Below are 12584 nucleotides of genomic sequence, written 5' to 3'. Positions count from 1 at the left end.
AACTTGTTGATAAAAATACGTTAAGTATGGATAAATAAATCTTCTCCTTTATTAAAGAACATTTGTTTGCTTTTATTTATGCAGAAATATTGAGCCGCTTTTGGGCTCCCTGTGTAAGAGGTCAGTGAAGGGGTCACACTAACTTGTTCATCTAATCTAATGTTGCAATAACAAGCTGCGGAATGCATTTCTCCTGCACGATACTTGCTGGCTTCTGGCTCTTTATCTCCGTTGTAAACACAGGTGAATAGTCTTTGTTCTAAATTGATTTTATGTATCTTTTTTTCTTATCAAAGACAAAGACCGTAGGGTGGACACGGTGATGCAAAATATCCTGCCCGTTAGACTAGCGCTAGCAATTGTATACTTTCACTTTACCCTACAGGAAGCATACGTTTTTGTTATGTGGTCTTATACGAGGATCTATAAGCGTATTTACCTGTGCTGGGCCTCTTTGCACGGCACATATATCAATTATGCTCCAAGACCTTATAAGTAAGATTGAGATTTCCGCTTCATATGACGAGTGAGACTCCAATGTTATAATGCTGGTATAAAAAGTAGATTATAAGCAACGAATTATTTAGGAAAACTATGAAAGATCACTCCGCTTTAAAAGGGGCGCGCATTTGAGGTGATTTATTTAAAGAGGGGCTCTAAAACGAGTTTGAGAAAAATAGGAAGATATATGCCTTAAAAAATCTTCCTGATTCGAAAACTATTTTTGGATCGCAGATTCTATTTTCCTAGAAAGTATCTGTCGTATCGAAAGTAATGAAGACCACGCAAGAATGTCTTGACCAAATAACGATGCACTCATAATGAGTGCCGAAGCTGTACGATACGTAAGGAATGGTGTTGGCAGACATTGCAAACTTTCTTGACCTTGAAGTCAACTGAGTCGAGACAGAGGAGGGGTGGGGGTGGGGGGAGTGCGTTCGGCACTGGCTCGTCGGAAGTTAGAAACTAAGGCCCTAAAAGATTTCGAAATGACTTGTGACATGTTTATTTTATATAAGATAGGGATTACTTTTATCTCAACCCTTTATTCCTTATGATCAGCCATTGGCGATCAAAAGGAGTAGTAGGGTTTTGGCGCAGCTGGCGCAACTTTTTGATCTCCCCAAATTTCATTCCAAAAATGGCGCAAAAGTCTCCGCGCACCTCCGCCAAGCCTCGCGACCTGCGCATGCGCGAGTTTGCCAGAGATCTCTTGCACGACCAAGCCCACCTGTCAATCACTTTGTCACGTGACGACCACGACCACCTGTCAATCACTTTGTCACGTGACGACCACGCCCACCTGTCAATCACTTTGTAAAAAACCTGTCAATCACTTTGTCAAGGACCTGTCAATCACTTTGTCACGTGATAGCCACGCCCACCTGTCAATCATTTTGTAAAAAAACCTGTCAATCACTTTGTCACGTGATAGCCAAGCCCACCTGTCAATCATTTTGTAAAAAACCTGTCAATCACTTTGTCAAGAACCTGTCAATCATTTTGTAAAAAACCTATCAATCACTTTGTCACGTGTCGCACCTAGGGGGAGCTCGAGGGGACTAGTCTCTCAGCTTCACATCTAAAAAAGCTTTTGAAAAGTGGTTTAAAGACATGGCTGGTTTGATAGAAATGGAGAACCTGAAGGTGAAAGATCTGAAAGCCCTCGCCAAGGAGCGGGGTATCCCAAGATATTACTGGATGCGGAGAGACGAGCTCGTCGGGGCGCTGACCAGCACGTCACCACCACCACCACCCCGACGGGTTCCTTTACCCAAACTTGTCAAAGGGCTGCCACGACCATCCCGCATTACCCCGTCCAACACGTCGGAGAGTATTCTCGACGGCCCGATACCTGAGATTAATGTCCCTATTCTAAAACCCTCCCAACCCCCACGGAGTTCCCGCGTCCAATCACTCAAGCATTTTGCAAACAGGGCGGCCAACTTGATCAAGAGCGAGTTAGACAAGTTTGCGGATTGGATACTATCTTATGTCCCTGAGCCCATCAAAAAGACCGTCAAAGAGGCTGCAGATAAACGGGTCGAACGTCTGAAGGAGAGGATTAAGCGTCTACACGAGGAGGTGGAAGATCGCTTCACACCCAAGGAACAACAGACGGCGTTGAAGGGGTATCTTAAAACCCACGGAATAGCCGGGCAGAGAGGTTACGACCCCAAGACATTCATCGCCAGAATCAAACCGAAAGTCTTAGAGCTCATCAGTCAACAAAAAAAGCCTATCAAAGTGAAGTTTATCTTTACTTGCGGGTTTATAAAAGAGGATCCGGCTACAGCTCAGATCGAAGAAGAACTGGGATATTTTCATACAGAAAAGCCCGAGATTGTGACAGAGTCGACTGATCTCTCTGATTTGTTCGATACGATGACAAATTATTTACTCGGATTAGTTGAGCTGTTCCAGAAGCAAGGCTCCGGATGGCAGTTTGACCAAGTGGAATACTTTGACATCAACATAGACCCCTTTGAACCGCTTTCTGGGTCTTCCTATATTCCGCTGCCGCCGAAACTAGCGTCTAAGAAGGCGATCATCAATGTTAAGAACGAGAATGATCACGAATGTTTCAAGTGGGCAGTAACCTCTGCTGTGTATCCTAGGGAGAAAGATCCTCAAAGGTTCAGTAGACAAATGATAGAGGACTCTGAGAAATTCGACTGGTCAGGGATAGAGTTCCCCGTCTCACTAAAACAGATTGACAAGTTCGAGAAACAGAACCAGTATACGGTTAATGTGTTTGGATACGAAACCAAAATATATCCATTGAGAATCAGTGAGAAGGATCCAGATAATGCAATCAACTTACTTCTCATCTCGGATGATGAGACGAATCATTACTGCTGGATAAAGAATATGATGAGATTAGTATCTACTCAAATTGATGAGTTTCATCATACTCGTTTTTTATGCTGTAGATGTCTGAACTCGTTTCGGTGCAAACAATCATTAGAAAAACATTCTGAATGCTGCGGCAATCATGAAGCGGTTGGAATAGAGATGCCTAAGATAGATAAGGATGGAAATCTACCCCACATTAAATTCAAAAACTACAACAGAAAAATGCGCGTCCCCTTTGTTGTCTATGCCGACTTTGAGAGCTTCACAGAGAATATAGACACTTGCTCCCCAGATGGGAGTAAAAGCTTCACTAAGCAATACCAGAAACACAAACCGTCTGGTTTCTGCTATCTCATCAAGTGTTTCGACGGAGATATATCCCCACCCGAGCTTGTACGGTACACAGCTGAATCTCCAGACGAAGATATCCCACAGCTTTTCGTAGAGTCTTTGGAGTCAGACATTAAGAAAATTTACGATAAGTTCAGGTTCCCTAAGAAGGTGAAAATGACTCCGAAGGACAAAATCGCCTATAACGACGCCACTCACTGCCACATCTGTGAGGGTGAATTAGGGGGAGACAAGGTTTTGGACCATTGCCACCTCACCGGAAAGTACAGAGGTGCTGCTCACAACGCATGCAACTTAGATCACAAAATTCCAAAGTTCTTTCCTGTTATCTTTCACAATCTGTCTGGGTACGACAGCCATCTATTTATCAAGAACCTTGGTACATCGGAAGGTAAAATAAACTGTATACCTAATAACGAGGAAAAGTATATTTCTTTCACAAAACAGATTGTAGTCGACAGTTTCACGAACAAGGAGGGCAACAAGATTGATGTTAAACGTGATATCAGATTTATCGACAGTTTCAGGTTTATGTCGGCCAGTCTCGACAGTCTAGTGGGTAATATGTCAAGGGAGTGCTTCAAAAACCTGGCGGAGTACTATGAGGGGGAGGAGCTCCAGCTGTTGTTGAGGAAGGGTGTTTTCCCTTACGACTGGTTCGACGGCTTTAGCAAGCTCGACGCAACACAGCTCCCACAGAGAGAGGCATTCCACTCCAAACTCAACGACACCGACATATCGGAGGAGGATCACCTGCACGCGCGGAGAGTGTGGGAGGTCTTTGGGATGGGGACCATGAGGGATTACCACAATCTGTACCTAGAGTCGGATGTGTTGCTTTTAGCTGACGTTTTCGAGAACTTTAGGGACGTTTGTCTCAAGAATTACGGTCTGGACCCCGCTTGGTACTACACAGCGCCAGGGTTGGCTTGGGATGCAGCGTTGAAGACCACCAAGGTGAGGCTAGAGCTTCTGACGGACTACGACATGTTGCTCATGATTGAGAAGGGCATCCGTGGGGGTGTCTCCATGATAAGCAACAGACATGGGGAGGCAAATAACCCTTACATGAAGGAGTATGACCCTGACCTACCCACAAAATATATCACCTACCTTGATGCTAACAATTTGTATGGCTGGGCGATGAGCAACCCTTTACCGACTCACGGTTTCAGGTGGATGGGTGACCAAGAGCTGTCAGGTTGGAGAGACCGCCCATGCATTCTGGAGGTTGACTTGGAGTACCCTCACCACCTACATGACTTACACAACGATTACCCACTAGCCCCGGAATCTATCGGGCTAGGCAATGTGGACAAGTTGGTCCCAAACCTTAACGACAAGACGAAGTACGTTATCCACCATGAGACTCTGAGACTTTATGTGAGTTTTGGGCTAAAAGTCACCAAGATTCACAGGGGTGTCACTTTTGAGGAGTCTGCTTGGCTGGAGCCCTACATTGACTTGAACACCGATCTGAGAGCCAAGGCGACAAACGATTTTGAGAAAGATTTTTTCAAGTTAATGAACAACTCCGTCTTTGGTAAGACTATGGAGAACATTAGGAACAGGGTGGACATTCGGTTGGTGACGGACGAGAAGCAGGCCAAGAAGCTCATATCAAAGCCGAACTATCAACATCGCACCATCTTTTGCGAGAATCTAGCCGCCATCCACATGAAGAAGACAAAGCTGATCTTCAACAAGCCTGTCTACTTGGGCATGTCCATTCTGGACCTGAGTAAGACGCTCATGTACGATTTCCACTACAACTTCGTCAAGCCCAAGTACGGTGAGGATGCAAAGCTCTTATTCACTGATACTGACAGCCTGATGTATGAGATCGAGACGAAAGACTTTTACGAGGACATCAGCGGGGATGTGAGGTCCATGTTCGACACCAGCAACTTTCCGAAGGGTCACCCATCTGGTATTGAGGTGGGTGTGAACAAGAAAGTCATCGGAATGTTTAAAGATGAGGCTGGGGGCCAGCAAATCACAGAATTTGTAGGACTGAGGGCCAAACTTTACTCGTACAAGATGGATGAAGGTAAAGAAGAAAAGAAATGCAAGGGCGTCAAGAGAGCAGTCGTCAAGAAGAGCATCGGTTTCGATGACTACAAGGATTGCTTATTTGGTAAGAAACCTCAGATGAGACTTATGAATGTCATCAGAAGTCATAAGCATGATGTTTACACTGAAACGGTGAACAAGGTCGCTCTATCTCATGAGGATGATAAACGGGTCATCTGTGATGATGGTATTCACACCTTCGCTCACGGTCATTTCAGAACGCTATTAGGTGGTGGCTCAGTATCTTCAGGGACGACTTGAAGTTCTTCCCTAACGAACGACCTCCTTGGAGCGCCTTCGGAGAGGTAGTACAACACAGGCTGTCCAACTGAAACAACACTGCGTGATAGATCAAACACTTTTAAACTCCAAATAGGATCTGTGGCTCGTCTGCGTTCACCTCCTTCCTCTTCTCCAGGAGCTAACAGATATCTAACTCTAACCCCTGGTGGTAGTCTAACTTCATCAAGTCCAACAGGCCGCTTATACGTTGGAGGATCAATATCAACCTCTTTCAAACCAATAGATTTTGCAGGCTCTTTGCCAGTGATTCTTATGGGTTGACTATTCAGAGTTTTCAAAACACCTGGCAATCGTTTCACCCAAACTCTGGACCGATCATCGCTAATCATTTCTTGAGCATACTGATGAGAAAACAACCTCTCCGCCAGTGTTCTATTGGCGCGTTCGACAAAAGCCTGTGCGCGATGGTTCCCAGCCTCGCTTCGCTGGATGGTGACACCCTTCTTTTTCATAATCTTCGTTACCTCTCCCCTAAATTCTGTCCCCGGATCGACAATCACCGTATGAGGCCATTTAAGTTTTCTGGAGTATATCTTTTCAAACCCTTTAGCAATTCCACTCGAATCCTTGGTAGTCAGTGCTTCTGCATCTTTATATCTCGAGGCAATATCAATCACGACCAACGCGTAACGGTAGGTTTTTCTGCCTACGTTATCGTGGGGCATAAACAACAGATCGGCTTGGTGAATCTGATTAGGTTTATTCACAGTCCAATGCGGTCTGGGGACATACTTTGGAGCTGGGAGATAGATCTGCCACAACGCCTGTTTTTCAAGCCACCTCTTAGCCTCAGCTTCACTGACTTTAGCGACACTAGCTAACTTAGAAATAGCTGAATACCCTTTCCAGTATCCATCGGTGGAATAGTATATTTTTGATAACCTGCTTTCGTTACTCATTTAAAGATTATCTCTCTTTTCTTAAAATAAAAGATGGCACAAGCGATATCAGAAAAAATTAACCCAAACAGGATCCCACGGGAACCCTTCGGCCTGAAAGCGGAATCGTCGCTGAATCGGATTACATTCAATCCCTCATCGGCAAGTCCTGGAGAAACCCTCTATATAAATATTCCAAAACTTGCTGAAAATGTAGTGATTGTTCCAGGTAGTGTATCCTTACTATTTGACTTAAACGTCACAGGACACGCGAATAATACTCTCGTCAACAACGTTGGCCGGAACCTAGTGTCAAGGCTCAAGATTCTTTTCGGTGGAGAAACACTACAGGATACTCAAAGATACGATCTCTTCCAAACCTATCACGACTTATACTTACAAGCTGAAGATCGTGAGGATAGAATAAAACAAGGTATCTCCTCTGAAAACATGAGGAAGCTCAGGACAAATGCAGGTGACAAAGCAACATCAGATGCTAAGGAAGTAGCTCTTGCAGCAGTTCACAACACCAAGTACTGCATTCCACTCGACCATCCTATTCTCGGCGAGCATGGGGTCTTTTATCCAAAGGCGTTACCTCATCCGCTAATCTTTGAAATTACTCTAGCCCCAGTTTCCGACGTCGTTGTTTATGCTGACACGGTCAAGACTCCAACGTACACAATCACAAACCTCGAGTTGGAATATGCTTGCATCTCAAGTGAATACTTGGCCCGTGAGGCGTTGTCGGCTTATCAGGTTGGTAGAGGATTCTTTTACGAGAACGTCATTCTCCACAAGACGTTCACCATCTCCAAACCTAATGATGGTGTCATAAACGAGCACATTAATCTGCCGAGGAGGTCAATGACAGGGATATTGTGCCTGTTCACAGAGAGCTACACCGGAGGAGCAAGGGATTCCGAAAAGTTTGTCAATCCAAGCATCACATCGATCAACATTAATGTGGATGGCATGCCAAACCGTCTCTACTCCAAGGGAATGACACCGCCGGACCTCTGGGAGTCGGTAAAGAAACGTTTCGGTAGAGAGGGTGTTAAGCAAAAGGATTTTTACGCTAATAACAAGTTTGCTCTGTGGGTCGACTTGAGGGCACACCCGGATAACAGCATTCACGGAGGAGGTCTGGTCTTGAACAACACGCGGGACGGAGTAAAACTCGAGATGAAACGAAAAGTTGGAGGAACGGGAAACATCACCTGCTACATGTTTGTAGTAGCCGACGCGTTGATGGAGGTTATGAACTCGAATTTGAGAGCAATCATGTATTAAAAAGGACTTGTGTGATAATACAAAAAAAATGGAAGAATTACGGGAAAAAGTTCCTTTTCATTGTATTATCACAGGACCTACTAATTGTGGGAAGACAAAGTACCTCACGGAACAGCTCCGAGGGCCGTTCCGGCATGTGTTTGAATACATTGTGTTGATTTGTCCGACTTATGCGAAAAACAAGTCCTATCGTAGATTTGCTCACGGAGATAAACGTTTCTTGGTATTATCGCCGGATGCTAGTAACACCGATGAGATTAACGAGTTACTAACAGATTGTGCGGTGCTATTTTCTGGTACAAATACGCTACTCGTTTTGGATGACTGTGCTGTATCGAAAGATCTAAAGCAACGCTCGAACAAGTTTATCAATCTAGCGTTCTCAGGTAGACACGAAGGATTATCAGTGTGGGTATTGACGCAACAATTAACATCCATAGCAAAACCCTTCCGTGATAACGTCGCCTGTGTGGTCACATTCCATAATCCATCTCAAATTGGCACCAAAACACTGTTTGAAGATTATGGAGGTGATTTAGACGTCGAGACTCGTAAAAAGTTCGTAGAACTGCTGAAAACTGAAAAGTATTCCAGACTCTGTTTCTGTCTACGACATCCATTCCAAAATTATTTAGAGATTCCTGCGACGCGGTGAGCTCTAGGGCTAGCCCCTCGAAGTGGTTTAAAAACATCTTGGTCTACTTACAAAATAAGATGGCAAGCATTGAGGATTATATGGAAGAGGAGCCTGAGTCTAAGGGGAGTTCGGGGGGTGCGCCTCTCGAAGACGATGTTGAAGTCAAACGAGAATCGCTGGCTATTCTCGCATCTCTTGGGACTACGAAGGAATTTCTTGGTGTGGACATGAGTTTAGGGGATATCAAGAAGCTCTCGGCGAAAGACGTCGAGAAATACTTTGTCCGCTACCAGACTGTCTTAGGCAAGCAAGTTACTGATGGATTAGTAGAATCAGCACTTCAAGTGGTGTCTCAAGTCATTTCCTACGTGGTTCCTGTAGATGACACCGAAGCGCTTAGCAAAGACTTACAGAACGACGAGTTGGTTAAACGCGAACTGTCGAACTTTGCAGGTCTCTTGGTATTGAAGGGAGGAAGGATGGTAGCACTTGCTAGTGCCCTCTTTCGGGTCGCTAAGCATGTTAAACTAACACCTTCTTCACAGGAGACTTCCAACAAACTTCAAGAAGTTCCAAGCACAACTGAGCAAACTCTTGAGCACACCTGAGCACACCTGAGCAAGCTCTTGAGCACACCTAAGCAAGCTCTTGAGCACACCTGAGCAACCTCTTAAGCATGATGTGATTTAAAGATTCTTTATTCAGTGAGTAAAGAATCATGTCTGACGAAAATCAAGAGGTTGAGCAAATCACAAAGGACCCTCCCCCCAGGAAGAAGAGTGCCGCTAAGGAGAAAGATCCTATAAAAGTCGCTTCTGGTAAGAGAGTTGCCGAATATAATAGGAGGTGTAGAGAAGCGCTCGCTAGGGAGATGAAACGCGAGGCGGAGGCGAGTTCAGAAGACGCTGCACGGGCAGAGACACCCCACCAAGAGGGAGCTCGAGGGGATAGCCTCTCGGACGCTTGGATTCCAGAGCTATCGTTTACAACTGTACTGGCTCTAGTTGGAATAGGGCTCACCGCATTGGATATGTATATGCGTTTTTACAAAAAGACGCCCAAGATCAACGCCAACGAGACTGAAACTTTCGAGAGGCCTGCCGCTCGAGGGGCTAGCCTCCCGAACGCGACGCCAAAAATAGGAATGTTGTGATTTAAAGATTATCTGAATCTGTAATAAATAAAATCATGTCAACTGAAAACAAACTTGTGAAAACGATCACCGACTCAGCAGTCATCATCGGATTAGCCGCCGGTATGGGTTATGTTGCTAAAAAGGCTATGAAAGAGTCATTCATCAACGACCCTTCGTCAAGTGTTACAAACTACGCTAAATGGGTTGCTGTCCTGTCCGGTAGTATGTATCTGAAAGATTATCTGGAAACACAAAAGATTTTGCCGAAAGCGCTGTAGGCGGTCTAAAGATCTCGCAGATTGATTAATAAATGGCGACTATAGCATTTATGATTGGCGGGGCTATTCTTAATGCGACGGCATTTGTTGGAGGGAGTTACCTAGCGAGATACTTATCTTCTGACGCTACTCATGTTGATAAAGAAAAAATAAGACACGATAAAGCGCTTGAAAAGTATCAACAAGCAATGGGTGATTGGCAGAAAAAAAGACAGGAATACCAGGATTGGTTGGAGGAAGAATATAATAATAAACTTCGTGCAGACCAGAATGATAAGGAGACCGATCAGGCTTTCAAACTATACGCTCAAACACATCCAGATTTTGATTTGAAAGAGCCTGAGCTCTCAGATTACTACAGACCAAGTAGCAACCAAAAGATGGGAGAGATGGCGTACGTTGGAGGTGGAATGTTAGCCCTTGGCTATGTAGCGAGCAGGTGGATATGAGCCGGCACGACTTAAAGATTTCTTATTTTCAAACAAAATAAGAAATGGATATAGATTTTGATCCCACAACAGAAGAAGGTAGAGAAGATTTGAATACTACTGTAGACGAAGATTATGACTCTCTTATTCCAAACGATGGTGAGGGAAGAGAATCATGGAATGAAAGGATTTCAAACAGATTTGGTAGAGGTGCAAGCTATGTGAGTAGGAGGTTGGCCGACTTATGGAAAACACGAAACCCCGGGAGGGCTGTCCCCGAGTACATGGAGTTACAGAATATGGGAGGTTCTCCTTCAACGGACACACTTAGGGTAGACCTTTTGTTATCGAAATATCCAGATCTTGATGAAAATTTAGTTCAGATTTCAACGGATGAGAGAGGAAAACAATTCATTTCCTTCTATTCTGCGAGAAAAGGTGGTTGGACTAGACCAGAAAGGTTGTATAATGAGGATGGAACGGTGCGGAAGAGTGTTGACGACAAAATCAGATCCGGAAAGTACAAGCAAATTCAGATTCAACTCGATGAACTAGACGCTACAGGTAATACACTCAGAGAAGAAGAAGAGAGAAACACCGAGCAAATGAGAAAAAATAATGAGGAACGAAGTGAAACAACTAACCAAGAAAGACTAAGAGCTATAGATCGTAAAAATGAAGAGCTCAGCGAAAGAAATTCTGTCATAGATGAGACTTTGGAAGAGAATCAATTGGAGAGAGAAAATCTCGAAGAGAGAATGTCGTTGAAAGATCGTGTTAAAGCGATTTTTAAGAAATACGGATTTACAGTCGCTGCTGTCGTTACCGCTGTGGGTGTTGTTATCGGTGTTATCGTCTCTAACCTGAAGACGGGTTTGACAAATGTCGCAAAAGGCGTTGGAGACGGTCTGAAAACAATAGGCAAAAAATTAGGAGAAATACTCCCAGGAATGGTTGGTGCTATAGCTAGTTTCATATTTAGAACGGCAGGTGAAGTTGTTGGCTTTTTAGCTAAAAACGCATGGCTTCTCATCGTCGCTGTCGTCCTGTATTCCGTAGAACGATTTAAAAGGAGACGGAAATCATAACAAATGGTATTACTCTACATTGAAGGAAACGTTGGTGACTTTACTGTCTATTTAGAACAACCTATTGAAAAGCCGCGGTTTATCGCGCTGCGAGGATGTGCGTTTCATAATCGTTGTAACAGTCTCTCAAGCGAGGGAACGGTCTCCGACGGTGAGAACACTATCCTTAGGATCCCCGCGGGGCAGTATACGATCGAGACGCTAAAACGTCAAATAGATGGGGGTATGCGTCTTGGTGAAAAGTCAGTCTCTATTAGAGACTCGTCACTCGAAGTTCATCGGAACGTCGTGTTGAATGAGCCGCTCGCCTGCCTGTTAGGACTCAAGACCAGGGAGCTGGAAGCAAACACTCGCCACGAGATAAAGATGATAGGTCACGAGGCTATTTTTATCCACTGCGATCTTGTGAACGCGTCTGACTCCCTCCAACAAGGGGCGCCCTCACAAATCCTAGCAAGTGTAGAGCTTGATGAAGGAAAGATATACCTCAATCCAAGCGATCCGGTACGGGTTAGCACCACATCAGTCGGTTACGTGAGTAGTCTCCGTCTTAGTATAAAGGGCGGTGACGGAAACACAATAGAGCGCGGTCTCTACCCGATACGTCTAATTTTAGAAATCACTTAAAGAATAAACTCTCCCCATAATAAAGCTATGGAAGAGTACAACTCAATCTACCCGAACGTACCCCGAGGGGTCAGCCCCTCGGGTGATAACTTCAGACTCCAAAAGACCCACGATGTTTTGGGAAGTTTGGAGCAAGAAGTTAAACATTACGAGAACGTGAGGAAAAAGTATAAACGAGGGCAGAGCGTGTTTTCAAAGTTAAGTGTGGTCTTAGGACTCTTATCCGTCATTCTTGGGTCTAGTGGTTTGGGGACTTCTCTGTCGGGTTTTGGTATCGTCGTCGGAGTTCCGTTGGGTGCTTTGGCCGGTGTTTTCGGTCTTACGTCTGTAGGCTGTGCGGCGGTTTCTAAACGGCTGTCGCAAAAAGTCTCCAAGCACGACCAAACAGCGGCGATGGCAAAGGCAAAAGTAAATAGCATACGCGACCTGGTCTCTAAAGCTTTAAAAGACAACAAAATATCAGACGAAGAGTTCTCTTTAATCTTGAACGAGGTGGATAAGTTTGAGGCTCTAAAGCTCCAGATCCGTCAAAAGTCGGTAAGGGAGGACGAAAAAAACGTAAACATTACCAAGCTGAGGGAAACAGTAAGAGAAGAGATTTTGAAAGACCTGGCGAGTCGACCCGCTCGGTGAAATT

General features: G+C 44.7%; 1 protein-coding gene across 1 annotated transcript in view; it reads left to right on the top strand.

Moving 5' to 3' along the window:
* The first annotated feature begins 107 nt into the window (after positions 1-107).
* The window catches only part of LOC5520368 (blastula protease 10-like), a 23979-nt gene continuing 11502 nt past the window's right edge, over positions 108-12584 (top strand). Inside the window, exon 1 of the mRNA XM_048729517.1 lies at positions 108-243. Coding sequence (XP_048585474.1) covers positions 183-243 — 61 coding nt within the window. The 5' untranslated portion in view covers positions 108-182. The remainder of the gene's footprint in view (positions 244-12584) is intronic.

This window comes from Nematostella vectensis, chromosome 1, assembly GCF_932526225.1.
Source record: "Nematostella vectensis chromosome 1, jaNemVect1.1, whole genome shotgun sequence".
Classification (NCBI taxonomy): Eukaryota; Metazoa; Cnidaria; class Anthozoa; order Actiniaria; family Edwardsiidae; genus Nematostella; species Nematostella vectensis.
This window is presented reverse-complemented; position numbering and strand designations above follow the sequence as displayed.